Below are 20607 nucleotides of genomic sequence, written 5' to 3'. Positions count from 1 at the left end.
CTCCAAGGAGGAGGACAGAAGGATTCAGAGGCAGGGAGAGTCTGCGAGGCTGGAGCTAGTAGCCCACACCTGCTACCATTGCCTGTGCTCTGGAGGGCTGGTGTGCCAGCTGCTGCTGTCCCAGCTGCTGCTCTGTCACCGAGAGTCCAGAGACCGTGCTTCTTCATCTGTTTCTCAGAGCTGAGGGTCTAACGCAAACCCTCACCACCTTCAGAGTCTCTGGATGCAGCCATGTTTCCTCACTGTCCTGTGCTGCTGTGTGTACAGGCTCATTGCCTTTCCCACAACAGAAGGTTGGTTGCCAGGTGCCTCTGCAGTCCCCAATCCTCACCCTGAATTGGGTCCCAAATGCTAAATTCCCAAGGATTCCTAGTGACTTTTCCTGGTGTTACCAGAGACCGAAAATCAGCAGGCTTGGAGAGCCTGTGACACCTTCTGGCTTTTTCTGTCTCTAGAGTTTTCCCTTAAGAGGCCAGGCCAGACGAGGAAACTGAGGGAACTGAGCTGCTATAAAATACCCATGGCTTCCAACTTCCTTGCTCTCTTTCGTATGCGGCACCACCCCCTTTTCCTTCTAAATAAAATCTCACCTTGAATCAGGACATAAAATCAGTTAAATCAGGATTTCTCAGCACCCCTGAACATCTACAGCATGACAGTAGATTTACAGATAGTTTCCGGGAGGCCCGGGGTTTGGAAGAGTTTCCTGACGCACTGTGTACCCTGGCCTTCATCTCTTACAGCTGCCCAGAGCTCATCCTTGTGGCTTCTGATCACAAACCTTGTTAAAACTCCTACTCCAAATCCCTCATCTGGTGGGGAGATGGAGGTGGGAGGCTCTGCAGAGGGAAGGGAGCTGCTGAGGGTCAGCTGCCCATTTGTTCTTTGGAAATTATTTGTTGAGAGCCTGTCACAGTGGATACTGAGTCAAGGGCTTCACTAGATAGGGCTTTTAGCCTCAGAAATCTACAGTCTGGAGGCAAATGATGACCGGCAATAAGACCTTGGAGAGGTGAGACACTAGGACGCTGCTGGGACCTGCACTCGTGAGGTGTAAAGTGGCATCTGGTACACAGTAGCAGGTAAACATCTGGATTAGCGGAAAGGCTGCTCTCCAGACAGGGCACCAGCCTATGTGAAGAGCCCAAGACTGAAGCCTTGAGCCCTGGATGGAGATGCCTAGTGAGGGAGGATGAGCTTGGAAGAGAGAGAAGCTGTGCCAACAGGGGAATCTGATCATATGGGGCTCCTAAATCTCGTTAAAGCATTTGGACTTAACTCCAAAGTCTACGAGACTGGGGGAGGGGGCCCTCTGTGCTATTCCCACGTCATTAAAGACCCTGTCTGTGTAAGTGACACTTTACTGAGCCTGAAAGCGGATGCCTTGGCAGCATGACACTTGAGCCCCCAGGGCAGGAAGATCAAGCCACAGAGTGTTTGGTTAAACAGATGAATCTGGTCAGTAGTTTAATTCTGGCAGCATCTGGATGATATTATGAAGAAGCAATGACATTTCCTTTGGAAACGTCTGCCATCATTTTCTCTTTGACGTGAGGAAAATAGAGGCTTCCCAACTCCAGCAAGAATTAGCACAAACTGCGCTCATCCATCTCCCAGAAAAAGAGGCCCCGCAAACCTGTTAAGGAGGAGAAGCTGCTGATAATTGAGCAGGTGGCATGCTGCCCACCGACGATGATGGCCGTGGGTCAAACACCATGTCTTTGCAGGCTCCGTCTCTGCTCTGGGTATCCCTGTTGGCTTGTGGCATTGGGTCAGCGAAGTGTTCCAAGGTTCAAGGTCATGCTGTAGTCTGTGAGCGCGCGGGAGAGCTAAAGGTCGTTTTGAATGTGGCTGCATGTTGTAGCAGAGGAGCTGTGCAGGGATGTGATTCTAGAGAACACTGTGTAATGCCCTAGCACTGCTCGGGGATTCGTAACACGTGTTGGTACCTAGTAATGATGTAGAGGGTGGTGACTGGCAGCTTTCAGGATATTCTGTGTACCGGTTATGTCGTGAGGCATTTCAGACTCTCATTCGGCTTCCGCGGTAAACAGTTTTTAGTGGCAGCATTTCCTGTCTCTGTAAAGAGCATTTAATGAATCAGCTCGCCACCACCCAGCCAAGAGTAGTCGAAATGGAACCCAAGCTGGGGCAGGACCTTGGCCCCACCAGGAAGCTGCTGCAGTACCCTACACCTGGATCTTCTGGGTGTTTGACTCTTGCAACACCTGGGCTTCCTGTGTGGCACTTGGGCCGGCTTGTTGGTGGGCTTCAATTTTCAACAGTTACTAAGTATGAGGGGCTTCTGAGCTCTTGACATGCAGTGATTAATCTTCTCTCCAAGAGCAACATTAGAAGCACAAATGTGGACCAAGGAAGTGAAGTGAGCCAGTAAAGGTAGCCACATAACCCTTGAAATATATTAGTGTGCCTGTAAAACTGGGCAGGGCCTAGGCCTCAGACCAGTAATGGAGGCCACCAATCTGATGCACTGAACTATGGGGAAAGGGGTTTTCCTAGGCCCGTGGCATAGCCTGCCTGAGGAACCAGGGTCTGTTACTTCCTGTATCTCTATGGAGTTTCCTCATGCCATTAAACAGACAGTAGCAGCTAAGTGAGCTTATTTTAGAGATGAGGGGAACTTGGGCAGAAGCTGAGAAAGCTTCCTGAGGCCCTGTCTGTGTGATTCTCCTATATCTTAGCAGAGAGTATCCATATTTCAACACAGTGCTTCTAGACTGATGGGTGATGTTTTGTCAAGTTTCCCATTGGTTCTGAAACCTGCAGTAGGTGAGTGTCTGGGGACTCTAGTATGAACTGGCCTTTTGATTCTACACCAGCTCTTCTTTCTCAGCTAGCATGATTCATTCAAGGATTTCTATTTGGCTATTTCTTCCTCCTAGACTCTAACTTCGCAGTCTGTGCCTTAAAAACATGACAGTTACTCCAAGAAGAATCTGTGCCCACCTGTGGGAGCTGCATGCGCCACCTTGCCTCTATGGGCAGCTGTCGTGTTATTTCTGATTTTCAGATTTGTATGGGAGCCATAAAGCCATGGTTTACACTCCCTAAGATTTCTCTCTCCCAATTAGCTTGTAGCCAAGTTCCAATAATGCATTAAGCCAAGAGATCGTCGTGTTAATTTCCCTATAGAAAAGATGCAGCAAAGCTGCGGGGAGGCTGAACTTAGCCTAGGAGCAGTGCTGAGCTCGGCTGTTCTTGCTTTCAGATAATCAGCTGCTCCCTCGGAGAATAGCTTTGTTTAGCATCTGTAACAATGCAGGGGATTTGCAGGGAGCTGGAGGCGCCATGGCATTATTAGTCAGGGAAAAGCCACCCCAGGAGTCAACTTCTGCTTCTCTTACCACCCTATGGATGAGACCCTAAGGAGTCCCAACTTTCTCATGTTCAACTTCCACCTACACCTTACATTAGGAGTCAAAGCCCACGCTTGGCCTCTCATAACTTGTTTTATCTTGCTGTTCAGATGTTCACGTATCTAGGCTCTGGCCTGCCAGCCAGGAGATAATCCCCATTGCTTGTACAAATCTTCTGTGGCTGAGTTATTCCTCAAGCATTTGCCTCCTTCCTTCTCATTTCATAAACATGTGTGATCACATAAGAATAATGGCATTGAACTTGGGTCTCATGAAGACGGAGACGGCATTGGGAGTTGTCATTATGGTTGCCCCAGATGGCAGTTCCTCCGTCTCAAATGGATGGATCTTGGAATTAAATAGCCAACTGGGTACTGAATTGTGAAGAAAGAGGGAAATTAAAGGACATAGAGAAAATGCTGAAAGCATAGAAAGGATTGTATTTAATTGTTGTGTGTGCAGCGCCTGGGGAGTGCATCCCTGTAAAGCATATAAAAATGTAGCATGTCGCACATTTTAGGGTCTTCACACCTCCATGGACTCAGACACGAACACGGACGCGGATCTTATAGCTGCCTATGAACAGGCCTCCCCCCCCCCTGGGTTCTAGTTTTCACTTACTCAACTTGCCACGAGAATCTTCTTTCTCTCATGTGGAAGTCACAGCAGTCACGACCCAGAAAAGCAGTGGCAGAACAGTCATTGAAAACCTTGCTGGTCCTGTGTCTGCCCTGACCCTTTCCTGGCCTGTTTTCATCTCCTTCTCATATAGCGCCCCCGCCCCCCCAGCACGCGTAATAAATTCCACAGTTTCCTTCTTGTCCCTCATCTCTATGCAGCAATGGAGTTACCTATGAGGTAACTGCTCTCGCAGAGGATCCCGGTTCAGTTCCAGCAACCATGTCAGGTGGCTCAAAACCACGGTAACTCCAGCTCCAGTGACTTCTGTACCCCCTTCTGGCCTCCACAGTCACTTGCTCACACGGGGTTACGTACATACACAGGGCAGTGCACATGAGTAAAACAAACAAACAAACCTTAAACATACTTGTACATCTTGAGAGACAGTGTTGCCCTGTGAGAATTTTACCCTCTACCCCTCCTGTGCCTCGGGGAGGCACTGTAGGAACTCAACATATTTATGTTGAATGGACTTTTTTTTCTGCCCACACATATGTGTTGTGGCAAGTGCGAGGGCACACACCTTTAATCCCAGCACTAGGGAGACAAAGGCAGACGGATCCCTGAGACTTCATAATATGTGAAAAAGAGAAGTTTATATTTTTCATGCACCTTAGTCTTAGAATCTCAGTGCTTTCATTTATTTTGCCGTGAGGATTTAACGGAGGGTCTTATTTAAACCTCTACCCAGGTCTGTGCTAATCAACACACACAGAAAACCAAATATGCATTTGTGAAATGCTCCTGCCGGTGGTGGGTGTGTCCTTTGTCCCCACAGAGGTTGTGGCACTGAAACAGAGCAGTTTGGTGAAAGAGCCTCTAACATCATGTCTGTATCTGTGCCACAGGGGTCTGTGTCCACATCAGTGATGTGGGTACCTTATCCTAAGCTTCCCCCGCGTTCTCTGTAGTGACACTGGGACAAATAGACAGGTGACCATATCTCCCTCGTGTGTCCCTGGATTTGCTCAGGTCTTTTGTGCAACCTCCCATCCCAGCAGACCATGGAGATGATGTGAGAAACACCAGCAGCTTAAAGCACTTGCTGAACCAAGGAAACCAGTTTCCTTGTGCTGCCTCATGTAGTAAGAGCAGGGATAGTCATTGAGATGCCCGTCGGACTGAGTTGCCCACTGCCCACCCTTGGTACCTGCAGCCTGGAGCAGACACTGCTGCTTCTCTGATGCCTCCCGGGGAACACTGGCTGTGTACCTTCTCAGAGAGGATTGCGTCTCATTCTTCATTATAGGTAGGCAATTGCCCCATAGAAATGTTTCAGATGCTAATTTCTTGGAGAGAGAAGATTGACATTCACTGCTCACTTCTATACCAACAACTAAAGAAAATATGAATATTCATACCAAGAAAATGAATTTAATTACAGCCTTGGCAAACATCATAATGAATGGTTCTGATAGTTCAGCCCCCATGGCTGTGGTAAACTTAAGTTACAGAAATTGGTATGTGCTGTTGTTTCTATTATGGACTGAATGTGTCAAGGCTCTGGGGTTTTGTTTTTTCTTTGTTGGACAGATTCCTTGAAGCAAAATGGAACCATGTCCTATATTCTAGTTTGTAGCAATTCTTTTGGTCACATGAGAGAAAGTCACATTGAGAGTCTGGCACAGCCAGAACTCTTGCGAGCATTGCGCACTGACCTGGGCTGTAATAACACAATGTTCCGTGTTCTACATGGTGTCTTTATCGACTAGATATTTGCTTTAGGACAAACACAAGTTTAAAAGTTGTTTTTAACTATAATTTTTAAAGATGCCCAGATCAGGCATTTAAAGTTTGAACTTTCCAAGGCAATGGTCTATTTAGAGGAAAATTAGTGTGGCTCCTCTTCAAAATACCATTGAATGCTGTCCTTTTTGTATTTCCATGTAGATATTTAGAATTTTGCTCCTCATATTTTTTAAAGCAAAGTCCACTTTTCTTAGCAGGTGTGTTTTTGTTGGTTAAGTCATTTTAAGAGAATAATTATAAAAATGATTTTAAAATGCAAATTTCAAGGCAAGCATCTTGATAAAATAGTTGAGCTTGTTCACTGGTATTTCTTTTACATGTAACTCTTGTCTAATCTAGAACTCTCTGAGACATCGTGAGGCTGGGGGATGCCGATGGAGCCTGCAGCGGTCACCTCCATGCTCCCTCTTTCAGTCACTCTCACACAGCTGAGTGGGAGCCATAGACTGAGTGTCTCCTAGGCTCCAGTCCCTCATCCAGGCACTGGGAGATTGGTGACTGTGACCCCAGGCCTGGCTTCCAGTATCTTCAGAGTACAGAGTACAGAGGGAGCCATGGAGTTCATAATGTTCAGAAGCTAAATGAGATGTCAGCCCTACCTGATGCTGGCCACATAGCTTACGTCCTCTGTCACTTGAGGCACCTGCAAAGTGGTATTAAAATTGTCACAGCCTCATGTTTCCTTGACAGTTAAACCGTCTGGATTGATTCCCAGCAAGGTGCCTACCTCCTGGTGGTACTTGGCAAATGATGGTGCTTCCAGCCGAGACTCACATAGAATGATAACACGTGTACGGGACTGTCAGGCTGGGAAGCTCTGAGTCATCAGTTCCAAGCACTCAGATGAAGATGGGAAGGATGTTTGATCCTGACACAGAACCAACCAACATCATGCTGTTAAAAAATGAGGAATTGTGAGTAGGATATTGTCTTAGGGTTTCTATCACTGTGAAGAGACACCATAACCACAGCAACTCGTATAAAGGAAAGCATTTAATTGTGGTGGTTCACTTACAGTTCAGAGGTTCAGCCCATTATCACCATGACAGAGAGACTGGCAGTGTGCAGGCAGACACAGTGCTGGAGAAGTAGCTAGTTGAGAGTTCTACATCTTGCAAGCAACAGGAAATAATCTGAAAGTCACACTGAGGTAAGCTTGAGTAAAGGAGACCTCAAAGCCCACCCCCACAGTGATACACTTCCTCCAACAAGGCCACACCTCTTAATAGCACCATTCTCTATGAGCTTATAGGGGCCAATTACATTCAAACTATCACATACTGACTTTGGAGTTGATTCATTTCACTCTGAAAGGCTCTGTTTCCAAACTTTCCATTTTCTTCCCCAAAGCATTGGTTCTAGCCCTGAAGTACCACTCTTCAGAGTCAGGAGCAGTAGGTAGCCCCCTGGAGGGAGCAAGGACTATTTAGATACTCTAGGCTTACTGTCTAGGATGTTTTGCTAAAACAGATGAGATAGTGGGTGTGTGACCCAGGGCTTGGACATTGGAGCAGGAATCTCTTGACCTATGTGATGCCATGAAGGTCTAGGATCTGTTGTCCCTAGAAAGGCAAAGCAACGCTAAATGATAAGTCTAGGGCCTCGCACACCTGTCACGTCTCTTGAAATAAAGCCACCTGGATTTAATAATCTAGGTTAGAAGCTCATTAGCAGCCAAGATCTGAGCTTGCTATCCAGTCATCAAGGGTCTCATTCTTTGAATGAATGAGTGAATGAATGAATGAATGAGCAAGCAGGGCGATGGATGAATGAGTAGAAGGGGAAATGTCGGTTACTGTGGGTTGCGGAACATTGGGCAGAGGCTCTCTGCCAGTTACTGTGTTTGCACATCTGTTTGTCTGGAAATGAGGTAAACTTTCTCAAGGAATCCGACCTGAGATTTGTTTGGCAGTATTTTGAGCTTCTATTCATTTAGAGAAGAAAAGGCATGATTCTTAATTGGTGTAATTTTGCCTTCATGAATTCAGAAATGCAACTCCTGGAATAATGAGTTCCTCTTTTAGAAAGAAACATATTTGCACAAATTCCACCCCTTGGCTCATTAGGCCCATCCTGGAAAGAGATGCATGGCTTTCCCTGGGGCAGGCCCTGCAAGGCTTCGGGTGTTCTTGCTTTTTCTAGTCCTGTGCCCCCAATCAGCTTCACCTCATATAACTAAGAGTTAATATGAAATAAAAGGACCTTCGAGACCCCACTGCCAGGATTCTGCTTACTCGCTACTCTGCAAATGACTTGGGCTGAGCGGCTTTATCATCTTACCATTGTTATTCCTGCTTACGCAAAGATCCCAGTGTGCTTATGTAAATAGGCCACCGGACAGGTCTATAGAGAGACCATTGCATCTTCTGGGCACAAATGTGGCTGTCATCACTGTGGAGAGATTCCAGGTCAGTCCCTGGGCAGAACGCTGAGGACAGGACAGGCTGCCTGTGAGGCACCTGAGATCCCAACCAGGCCATGTGAAGATGGAGGTCTCGGAGAGCCCTCAGCTCAGTGCAAGCTGGGTCCTGCCCGCTTGGGTTTTGGTTCTTAGTCTGTCTTCTGTTGCTTTATGGAACTTTGTGAGGTTGGGTTGTTTATAAACAGCAGAGAGACAGTTGGTGCACACAATAGGCAGCTGGGAAGAGCAGAGCATTGACATTTGGTGAGAAGAGCATGGTTTTGTTGTTTGTTTTGTTTTACCTTTGAGACAGTGTTTCCTCTAAGTAGCGCTGCAAATTCAAAAGCCTCCTGCCTTGACCTCCCAAACTCTGGGATGGCAGGCATGTGCTGCCTCTCTAGACAGAGAAGAACAAGCATGCTAAAATGGTTTTTTTTTATTTTATTTTAAAGCTGCTGGTGCCATTTTGGGGACCCTGCCCTTGTGCCCTCATCCAATTCTAATTACTCTGCAAAGGTCCCATTTCCACATGTCATTAACATATAAATCTGGGGATTATATTCCTAGCGCCCGAGTCTCATCAGAGCACGTGCAAACTGTAAGCATTATCTTTCAAAAGCTGTCTCCCCTGGCTCCATGTCTGTGTCTGCCCCAGTTCTGGCATCTGGGTACCAGTCCTGCCCTTGGTGGGATCTATACCTCCCATCTTCCTTGTGTTCCGGTTGGACAAGGAGTCCCTTCTCAGAAAGCCCTTGAACCACCTGACTTCATCTGCTTCACTGTAAGGGAGGATTCTTGGTTCCAAGAGCCGGCTTCTGCTGTGTCTCAGGGAGGAGACTGATGGCTTACCCTTCAGATGCAGCTGAGATAGACAGCTCGTCGGTTCTCCCGCAAAGCTGAAAGAAACCTAGCTTTCGCAGAAGGAATTAAATGAATGGCATTATTGTTCTTTTGTTTAATGCATGAGTTTTCTGTTAGTCCCAGCTCAAATATTTGTTAGCCTGACAAAAAGAAAGTTAATTTCTCAGCGTTACAAATTATTCATGTCTTTATGAAGAAAGCAGAAGAGCCGTTTTATAGAGGTCCATTAATTGGGTGACGGGTAATGTCCTAGAACCATATGTCAGGGCTGGGTTTGGAAGAGCCTCCTCCAGCACTTGATGAAGTTCTCTGTAGTCTGTTTATCAGAGTCAGTTAGGAAAGGTATCGTCTTTTGCATAAGGAGAGCTTGTAAGATTGGAAACAGAGAGAATAAGAGCCCAGGTTCCACTGTCACTGGCATGCTGGGTTAAACACATCACATCCCTTCTGATGGGATAGTCTCTCCAGGCAAAAGCGAATATAAAAGATCAGGTTTTATCCTGAACTCTGATTGCATAAGACACAGATCTCTGATCACAGTGGGGAAGGATTCTACAATGGATTAACTATGTCTGCTGCCAATATAGAAAGAGTGAGTGCATAGGATTCTGCGATGGATTAGCTATGTCTGCTGCAGATATAGAAAGAGTGAGTGCATAGTTGACCTGGGTAATGTCAGAGCTGCCTCTCCTTCTGACCTACTTCTAGGTTTCTCAGGTAAAGTAGAACACAACAGGGCAGAGGAGTAGAGTTGGAACCATCCATTTAAGTTGGGAGTTGAATAAGTTATTGAATCTCCATGGGTTTTATTACCTTATCAAGTGGGAGAATGAGATTGTTACCTGATGGAGGAAGACATTTGAAGCACTTAGCACAGCAGACGGTGAATAAAAATACAATCAGGCTATTGTTTTTAATACAAGAAATGTAACAGGGGCTGATTTTGCAAGGTGATTCTTGGTTCCAAACCACATTGGGATTGGCTGACATTATTGGTACAGATCTCAGAACAGTAGAGATAGTTGCAGTGCATCTCTGAGAAGGAAACCCCATCTTTTGATGCCTAGACTACCTAAGCTGCAGGGTGTCCTTGTGTCCCTGTAGAGCACGAGACTCTTAATCTCAGGGTCCTGGATTCGTGCCCCACGTTGGGTGCCAATTTGTAGAAGGAGAGAGCTGCTTGTTAGTTCCTGGCTGCCTGGCTAGTTTAGATCTGAAATAATAACACAGAAACTGTACTAATTAAACTACTGCTTGGCCCATTAGCTCTAGCTTCTTATTGGCTAATTCTTACATCTAAATTTGACCCATTTCTATTAATCTGTGTATCGCCACGTGGCTGTGGTTTATCAGCTAAAGTTTCAGCAGGTCTGACTCTGGTGGCAGCTCCATGGCAACGCTCTGACTCCACCTTTCTTCCTCCCACCATTCATCTTATTTTTCCTACCTAGCTAAGTTCTGCCCTGCTATAGGTCCAAAACAGTCTTTATTCATTAATGGTAATCACAGCATACAGAGGGAAATCCCACATTACCCCTGCTTTGTAGATGGACATTGGCATTGGTGGCCCAGGCATCTGTCCAATGGAGTCTGGTGGGGTGGAAGCAAAGCAGGACCTGCTGTAAGACTCCAGCATTTCCTGGACCTCTATCCCTTTTGTCACTACTGAAGCTGCCTGGTACCTGTGAATGCAGGGACTAACAGGACTCCAGCATGGTGGCACTCACTAGCCACCTCCACCCGGCTGGTCCTGGGGAGCTGTCAAGATGGAAGCTAAGTGCAGCTCTGCAGTCACCAGAAGCATGTTTATTTATTTATTCGTTATGTTTGGGTAGAGCTGCCAGTACCAGAAAGAAATTCTAGAGTCCACTAGTTTTGTCTTCTTTGTTGGTTTGTCTTGATTCTCCATAGCTTCCCATGGGCCCCTGTGACTTTTTCTGTTTCTGGTATCACATCTGAACTTTTTTGTACGGCCATCCCTCCCCATAGAAGATTTTCAGTAGTACACCTCTGAGTGGTCTCCTGTTCTTCCAACTTATCTGCCTGTCCTCAGACTTCTGAAGCCCTACCTGGAGCCTGTTATGTTGGTACATCTGCTTCCCACTGGTCCCAGGGCTCCAGGATGAATGACATTGCCATTCCAGGCAACTTTCTCCAGGTTCCTTATACCTTCCTCTCACCTTGGCATGCTTTTTTTCCCTGATTCTTTCTATTGGTACTTATATTTATCCCAAAAGACAGCGAGTACCTTCTGTTAAAAACTTTTCTCAGGGATGGCTTTATAACAAAACCCTGCAGGTTGGTAGAGTTGGTAGAGTTTTGATTGCCATTACTCTCTGCTCTCATTCGTGCTTATTTATTTTAATACTATATCACGTGACCCTTGGAGAAGCACCCTTTATCAGAAGCAAATGGTTCATGCTCTAATGTCTCAGTGAATGAGTCACAGATGACACTCAGTGCATGCTAGCCCTATGCTCAGCACTGGGCTGGGTCACCAAAATACATTCTAGTTGTATAGACTGAGGTCCTTGTGCAGATGTGTCATTGAGGGTCATCAGTTGAGATCTGAGAGGATAAACAGAGTTCGAGGCCCAGCTAGCAGATGGTGAAATTGGGATTTGGTTACAGGCCATGAGAGCCAAGGTCTCCAATGGTGTGGTGACAATCAAAGACAGCTAACAGTCTTTGCCCAAGACCAACTTGACTTGCTGCATCTACTGGCCATTCTCCTGCCTGCATCAGGGGCTTCCTGGTGTTTGTAGACCATCTCAATGCCCAGTTAGAATCACATTCATCCCCCTGAGCACGTCCCATCTTCATCAGGGTTGTTCTGTGATGAGATGATTTTTAACACTACGTTGTGGGGAAGGATATGATTTGTCTGTATTTCAGATAGAAAGAGCTTCCTCACAGGTCTCAGATGGGACATCTGTTGATGTGGGAGTGTCATATATCAATCTGTTGATTTCATTGGCTGAGCAATAAAGAAACTGCTTGGCTTAGCTTAGAGCATAGATGGGAGGAGTAAACAGAATAGAATTCTGGGCAGAAGAGGAAGTGAGGTCAGACTCTGCTCTGCTCCCGGAGAGACCCAACAGCTCTGCTGGGGCAGAGACGCCATGCTCAGCTCTCCCGGGCAGATGCAAGCAATGAAGCTCCTCCAACTCCGGATGGATGTAGGCTAGAATCTTTCCCGGGCAGATGCAAGCAATGAAGCTCCTCCAACTCCGGATGGATGTAGGCTAGAATCTTCCCGGTAAGCGCACCTTGGGGTGCTTACACACTTCATTAGAAATGGGCTAGTCCAGGTGCGAGAATTAGCCTGTAAGGGCTAGAGTTCATGGGCCAAGCAGTTAAATGAATACAGTTTGTGTGTTGTTATTTCGGGCATGAGCTAGCCAAGCGGCCGGGGTGTTGGGGACGCAGCCCCGCTGCTCATATTTCAACAATCTGTGAAGACCTTGGTTCATAGAACACAGGGATTGTTCAAGACCACTTCTTCCACTGTGGTAGCAGCCTTGCAGGCCACCCTACCCCCACCCTGACCACTATTTACCCAGAGCCTTCTCTGGGTAATACTTGGCTTTCATTTGCATGATTGCAGAGCACGGTTGTGTTTAGGGCATGGATTTCTTTTGGGCTGTGTCCAATTAAAGGATAAATATTAACTTTCCCCTTGAAATGAATACATGCAATTAAAAAAAACATCTTTGCAGTATTATTTGCTGATTAAAACACATTTTTATAAAGTTATTTTCCACAGAGGAACAATCATGGTTGAATTTGCTGTGATTTCAGCCTCATGTTCTCCATCGTTCTGCATAACTCCATTCTTCTCAAGAGCCTCCGATGCCCTCCGGCATTTCCTCAGACCCCATGATCCCTGGTCATTTGTATCCTGGCACTGGAGCATCTTCGATGAGCTGCTCACTGGTTGTGTTGATCCTTTGCTTTGCCACTGTGCTTTGTCTGCTCATCTTAATTGGTCTGAGGGGTGGACCACATCAGCAACACTTTGTCAGCCGTCTGGCATGTGTTGTTGTCTCTGATGAGCAGTTAGGACGCCCACGTGTGCCAGGATGCAGAGACGTGAGGGTGAGCGGATCAATAGGCGCTGCCTCTTTCTGAATGGAGAATGACGCCTCATGCTTCTGCGAGGGCATGTCAGAGCTGCAGCAGTGGTAGGACTTCCTGGGGTCTGCGTGGCTTTGATGTATTGGGGACAGTGCCGTAAAGGGCTCCCCATCTGATTTTGACAGGCTAGGGGTTCAGTTCTGGCTCTACTACTCAGCTCTCTGACCTTAGCTGTCTCCTCTTCCTCCTTGGAGCCTCAGTTTTCTTCATTTGTAAAAGAAGGATGAAAATAACCCTTTTTGATAGGTTTGGGAGATAAACTGAGATAATGTAGTGCCGAGTTATGCTGTGGGATAATGCTCTCGTATCCTGTAAAGATTTTTCACTTGTTTTGGTTTAATAAAACACTGATTGGCCAGTAGTTAGGTGGGGTGACCAGACTAGGAGAATTCTGGGAAGAGGAAAGGCTCAGGCTGCAGTCACCAGCCAGATGCAGAGGAAGCAAGATGAGAATGCCTCACTGAGAAAAGGTACCAAGCCATGTAGCTAACTATAGATAAGAATTATGGGTTAACTTAAGTTGTAAGAGCTAGTAAATAATAAGTCTGAACTAATAGGTCAGCAGTTTATAATTAATATCATACTCTGTGTGTTTTGTTGGGACTAAAAAGCTGTAGGACCAGGCAAGACAGAAACTCTTGTCTACAAGGTTATACTAGTACATTTTAGCAATTTATTAACTATTTACTAGTATTTAGTAATATTTGTTTTCTAATTGTGTGACTAATAGTCAGTTAAATATTAAGGTTTGGGAAATATAAAGTTGGCCAAGGCCATTGCCTTAAAAGCATCCCCGGTAGTGGTTGTCTTTGGTCCAAGCCCCTTGGTGCTGGTCTGATTGAGTGTAAGCATGAACAGGCTGTCTTCAGGGTCATTGTGCTGAGGTATTTCTGGTTTGCACTGCATTGTATTAATGATAGAATGAACTGATATTTTATCGTGCTGAGATTTGGGTCTGTGCTGAAATATCCACTATCAACTGTAGAGTGGATTGCCACCACAGTCATGACCAGACCTGTGTGACTGTTGCTGAAATTCCTTCCCAAGGGGAGAATAAGTGACACCTATCCCTCCTTCTCATAGCAAACTGAGCATCATTCTCCCAAAGTTCACTCCACAGAAGCAATGCATTTATTGTGCTTTCTCACAGAGCATAGGGGAGGGGTTACTTATGTGGGTTTCAGTGCTTCTCCCTCCAAAAGGCTGTAACAAGAAAACTGTTTACCTAACAGGGATCATGGCGTTCCCATAGTCACATAGCTGGAGCCTCACTCCCCACCTACTCTCCCCTGGCCCCTCATCTATACCTGCAGTGATATTTCACTTGTATTTTAATAAATAAAGCTTACCTGAAGATTGGACAGTAAACCAGCCACCCTGTTCAGCCTTACAGACCAGGCAGTGGTGACACACACCTCTAATCCCAGTAGCCACACTAATTTGCCATAGAAACCGGGTGGTAGTGGTCCACGCCTTTAATCTCAGCACTAGAGAGGAATATAAGATGGGAGGAGATAGCGCTCAGTCTCAGTCTCATTCTGAGATTCCTGGAGGCAGGATCGCCGTTTCGGACTGAGGTAGAGGTAAGAGCCAGTGACTGGCTGTTTTGCTTTTCTGACCTTCAGGTTGAACCCCAATACTTGTCTCTGGGTTTTTATTAATGGAGCTACACAGACCTCATGCACCTGAGGCAGAGTCGCAGTCAGCAGGTGGTAGGGAGGAGCTCGATACGCGGGTGAGGGTCTCATGACCAAGCCCACCCCCCCCCCATAAGGGTTGTAAACAGTGACAAGCCCAGCTGAGATCATCTTCTGCACGGAGGCTTGGATGAACTCTCCAAGATGGTGGTTACTCGGCTCAGGGGACAGTCATGCACCACGGCGACACTGTTCCATCAAAGCCTCAATCAGCCTCTACAAGGAGGCACCGTTTGTCACCTCACAGAGGGGCCATCAGGGACAGTCATCACTCACTGTCCTGAGGACCTGTGTCTAGTGAGGGTATCGACAAAATCCAAGCCAGGCTTCCAGATGCCTCTCCTCACACTCCCAGGACTGTGGAGATTAGGGGCAGATGCCAGCCTTGCCACCCATGTGGCAGCCTCGTCACCCGTGCAGCAGGGTTGCCATGGTTACCTCTTCTGTAAGTTTGTGGCAAAGGTTCTTCCTCTCGAGGTTTGGCGGAGGGAAATCAGGAGAATGTGACTTCTCTGGACAGAGCCTGACTGAAACCTGTAGACAGGAGTCATCGGTGGGGTGTGGTCATCTGGACAGAGCCTGACTGAAACCTGTAGACAGGAGTCATCGGTGGAGTGTGGTCAGCATGGAAACAGCCTCCACACGAGGGCTGTTTGGGTGCATACTGCACGGCTGTGTGGTAGTGACTCATCCTCCCTAGGCCTTGGTTTACCTTTGAGTCACTGGAAGCCGTTGCAGCAAACACATGCCTTTTAATGGCGTAGCTCAGTCTGGGCCAGCGGCACTGTGATGGGGGTGGGAGGATAGTATGCTTTGCTGCTCTGCTTCTCCCTTCATCAAGAACACAGGCTGGAGAGATTGCTCAGTGGTTAGGACAGATTTCTGTTCTTTCACAGGACCTGAGTTTGATTCCTGGTACCCACGCTAGGCAGATCACAGCTATCTGTAACTCCAGCTCCAGGGAAGTATCCGGCACCCTCTTCTGGCTTCCCACAGGTTCTTGTCCATGTGTATATGCATACTTACAAATGTACACACACATACCCCTAAATCTTTTTGAAAGAGGGACCCAGTTAGCACTAGCCTTTGGTTTTCCTTTCTGTGTTCCCTAGCTGCTGTCTTAGTTGCCTCTCTCCTTCCTGGAAGGACCCCTTGATCTGCAGAGATTCTCGTGGGCCACCAATCCAGGCCTAATTGCCTGGACTCTGAGGCTCAGGACATTCTTCCCGGGCATGGAAGCTTGAGCGTAGGAGGCAGGGCAGAGCTAGGGGCTGTGCATGCTCTCACTTTCTGTGAATGATACTCACAGTATAGGAAAGAACCCTGCTTTACCCTCACACTGAGTGAACTCAGTATACCATGCTTCAACTTTGGGTACTGTTGTGGTTTGAATAAAAATGGCACCTGTAGACACATATATGTGGACACTTTGTCCCCAGCAGGACCTCAGAGCTGCTTATAGTCACACTCAAATGGGCAGTAGAGGGAACCCTCAGAGGTGGGTTTGACTCTGAAGATGGGACTCTCAACTCACGCTTTAAAAGGCTAGGGTAAGGGATCAAGGCGAGTGGCTGTAATATCCTTACTCTTCTGAGCCTCTGTTCCTTTCTTTTTGTGGATATGGTACAGTGGGGACTTTGTAGCTCCGTCCTGTAGCTACCCTGTGCAGTTCTTCCTCTTTGGGTACCAGGGATGTGCCGGATTGTCTGATGCCCTGTGTCTGTCTCCCAGCTATGATGTGCTGGCTGCTGAGATGGAGGGACAATGAGTCTCCGTGTTGCTTTGTCTCGTAGAGAAAAACCAGTTAACTGGCTTTTGGATAGTGCGCCAGGGGTGAGGTAGGGTGGTGGAACAACCTTAGAATTAAAGCCCACGGCCTCCAATCACATCACGCCTGCTAATATCATTGGCAGTTTGGGGTCTAGATACTTCTCTTCTATAATCAGTACAGAAAAGGACCAGGAGAATTCAAGCATTAAACTAGAAGACAGAAACTGTAACACAGGCTGCCAGGTGAGCCACGCCCTCCCCACAGCTGCCTCTGCCTGCCTTGCCTGGTGATGGGGTTGTCTGTGGGATGAAGGCTCGGGTTGCCAGTGCTGACTCATGGGTGAAGCCTCTCCTGCACCTCTCCAGGTGCCTCCCTGTCCTGACTGAGTAATCGAAAAGACTGTAAATAGGGCCTTTTGTTTTGTGTTCTCCCCAACGCCTTCTTGAGTTGATGGAAGGACCATTGGGAGACTCTAAAGAATAGATACAAACAACTTCTAGACCAAAAAAAAATCTTTCTAAAACATTTAAAAAAATAGCACATGTGGTTTTTATTGTTGATTCCTTAGCAACTAGGGCAAAGTTGCTTTAGGTGTGCCCTGCATAAACTGTTTAGCAGGTTCTCGTTGGGGACGAGGGGTATTGAGATGTCATGAGAGCTCTCTACTTGCTTCTTTCTATTATCCCATTTCCAGAGTTTCTTTGAGATGAAGTCTTAAAACCTTGGCCCGAGTCTTGGCCCCGTTGTGTGAAAATGAAGGCGTTCGCTCAAACCCATCTGTGAGAGAAAGGAGCTTGACGCTAACTGGCACTCTACAACTGTCTGCCTACCTCATTGCTCAATTATCCTATATATAATGGGGTGAAAGTGTCACCCTAAAACTCTATAGAATTGGAAATACAAGGAGAAAATAATGGCTGCTCTGGATCATACATTTGTTCCCAAGCCTCTCAGTTCCCGGCTTTGTAACAAAAAATCAATATCAAATCTAGTTGTGTTGGCCAATACACGAGTTTGAAAAGACTACATTGAGACGTTGAGAGCCCTGGAAGTGCTGGAATCTTAATGCCCGGGAATATAAATATGGATGTCTCGCATTTAGAGTGAAGAGAAAGTTAGTCTTCCCCTGGATTTTCTGTGGCATTGTGTTTGTGTGCTGGCTACTTTACACCCACCCAAAGAAACAAAAACCTGTTCTTAGCAACCCTATGCTAACTGACTGCATGGGTCTCTGTTTTCACCTTCCCCGCCATTCCAGACTGAAAGGCTGGCTTCTTGTGTTGACCTCGTTTGACTGACACGGAGACAGCGTCTGGGGGGGAGGGGGCTGACGGAGGCAAAATGCAGTCAAGCAGTGTGTGCCGAGTCTGATTCAATCAAGCCCGGTGGCTTCTCATCTGTCACACCAGCCACTCTCAGGTTCTTGGCTCAAGAAATGATTATGAAAATGGTCTCGCAGTTGCTGCCAACAGTAATGGTAGCAGCCTCCAACTTTAGGAAGGATATTTACAGTGTTTCAATCAGTTGAGCTATATCAGAGCAAAATCAAACTACCTCCACATCTAAATGGCGCTTAGAAGCAATTCATTTTCAGCATGCAGCTCGTGCGGCCCTGGCTCTGACGTGGTCTGGTTATTTGGGGCTTTGGCAGCCTTAATAGCTTTGAATTACATGATGGAAAATACATTTTGGAAATAGGAAATAGTAAACAGTCTACAAGTAATTCCTACTGTGGTGTTGGATTTGAGACCGAAAGGGGAGAAATGTCATTGCGGACGCATTTGGGGAAATAGAGAGGAGGTTTTTGTTGTTGTTTTGGTTTTGGTTTTTGAAGATGGTTCGTCTGGTGGAAGGAAGGGAACGACGTTTGTTGAGAGTGCCTTCTCTCAGGGATTTTGTGAGACAAACATTCTTATCCCAGTTTTACCAGTGAAGAAATGGAGGTCAAAAGGAGATTTGCTGGCTGATTGCTTTAGGAAGGTCTTATCCTAGGCTTCACTGCTGGCCAGAGCAGACTGCACAGCCCTTTGCTCCTCCCTCTGTGCCATAGGCTGGAACTCTGCTTTTTTTTTGTCTTAGATGCAAGGGTGTTTGTGACGAATCAATGGTCCCTTCGGGAGGCAGAACAAGTCTGGCCACCATTCTTAACCTCTCTTGGGCTTCACTTGCCTATCTGTAAAGACACAGACAGGACACCAGGCCAAAGTTCACAAGGTCACCAGTACTGACCTTCCTGACAGAGAGAGGGGGAGGTTCTGGACTGAGCATGTCTGCAGAGGTCCCTGCTCCCAGCCACCAAGAGGAATCCAGCAAATGCTGAGCCCACCTTTCTTATACCTAGTGGATGTTTGTTTTGGTTTTGATTTTGATTTCCTGGTTGACAGAGAGGCTAAATCAGTCAAAACAGTTATGGGCAAAGAGGGAAAAGGAACCTTTAGATTGGCCATGGAGAGATTTATTGGGAAGTGCCTATAAGAAGGCTGGTCATGCTGTGGATTTAATGAGAATGAATGAATTGGTAGGGTTTGGCTCCACGTTGCTGAGTGATATTCATTTAAATGCTTTTAGGGAGAAAAGGAACAGCATCCTCTGTTTAAATTTATTTAAAATTTAAGCACGATCTCTGTGTCTGTATGTGGCACAGGCAGCTCTATAACATCACAGAAATTCTACGCTATGAGTTCAGACCACATTGACTGGGATCACAGAATGGGATGCTATTTAGAAACAGTAACTGTGGTTCCAGTAAGTCCCCAAAGCCACCGTGAGTCCCCGTGGAGGACGCCCCTAGCACAGGCCCATTGAATCTCATGGCCCCTCTACCTTCCTGGAGCTGTAGTACAGGATAGCCCCCTCCCTGCTGCCTCTACCTGTGACCCTCTCTAGGGCCATGGGGCCAACAGTGGCTAAGCAGGTCGTTTGCTGCAATCTAGAAGTCAAAGCCAAACCCCGCTCAGGCCCGAACGAAGCACTGTAGCGGAAGGCAGCACCCTAGTGAAAGACTGAAGGGATTGTGGCAGGCACAGACATGCGATCCTTCATTTGCTACCCTTTGTAGAGAACACAAAACCAAGAGCCAATGCTGCTCTGTTGGTTTCAACCCACAATGACCCCCACTGGAAAGTCTCTCCCACTGAGCAGACCCAGCGGGTCTAATTTGGGGCATCTGTCATTGCCAATAGTTCAGACAGAGTGAAAGAGCGCTGGCTGGTGACAGGCATGGAAGGGATTCTTCAGACAGGCCACTCAGGGTCCCTAAAGAACCCGGGGCCAGAGGAGACTCCTGAAGCGTGAGGCTGCGTGGAGATCTATGTTAGTGAAGAGAAGGGGCTGCCCTTCTGAAAGTATTGATACTCGAGCAGACATGCCCTGCTCATATGTCTGATGGGCTCCCGGGGTCTGGTTCAATATGTGGCCCACTGAGTGACCTAGCACCATTCACCTACATGCTTTTCTCACAGGTTCCGGTGAGTCTTCTGCAAGCTTCTTACTTGCTCTGGTTCTCAATTTTCCTTGATTGTAAAGGGGGCTAATAACTGTCCTGTCTTTACAGGGCAGTCGAGAATTCAATCCAGCTATATTGCATAAGACATTGCTTGGCATGCCATTAGTGCTTAATAAATGTCAGTTCTGATGATATTTATGCCGTGCTTCTCCGGCTTGTGTTAATTATGCTGGTTGTAACATATTAAAAGCAACTTTAGCTTACAGGATTATATTAGCATCTCCTTAATACATCTATTACCTTACGTCTCATAACAGTCAGGAGAGGCAGATGGGAACACAGACCCAGCAAGTCAGGTCACTTACTTCATTTGTCCCAGGCAGTGTAGACCAGAGATACAAATGAGTCATAGCCAGGGGTGGGTGGGATGGGGCAATAGTGGGGTGTGAGGCGACTCCCTCCCTTCCTCTGCTGCACATCCCTCTGAA

At 46.9% G+C, this 20607-nt stretch overlaps 1 protein-coding gene across 2 annotated transcripts in view; it reads left to right on the top strand.

The window, feature by feature from the left end:
• Spock1 (SPARC (osteonectin), cwcv and kazal like domains proteoglycan 1) overlaps positions 1-20607 on the top strand; it is a 438932-nt gene that overhangs the window by 231202 nt on the left and 187123 nt on the right. Inside the window, exon 1 of one of the 2 annotated variants that reach the window (XM_050143950.1) lies at positions 13600-13676. The exons of the other annotated variant lie outside the window; for it this stretch is intronic. Coding sequence (XP_049999907.1) covers positions 13637-13676 — 40 coding nt within the window. The 5' untranslated portion in view covers positions 13600-13636. Of the gene's footprint in view, positions 1-13599; positions 13677-20607 lie in introns of those variants that run through there. 2 annotated transcript variants of the gene reach the window in all.

The sequence above is a fragment of the Alexandromys fortis genome, unplaced genomic scaffold (assembly GCF_014885135.2).
Source record: "Alexandromys fortis isolate MF-2015 unplaced genomic scaffold, M_Fortis_MF-2015_v1.1 scaffold_1, whole genome shotgun sequence".
In the NCBI taxonomy this organism is placed as follows: domain Eukaryota; kingdom Metazoa; phylum Chordata; class Mammalia; order Rodentia; family Cricetidae; genus Alexandromys; species Alexandromys fortis.
Note: the sequence above shows the minus strand (reverse complement) of the source record. Positions and strands in the feature narration are given on the sequence as shown.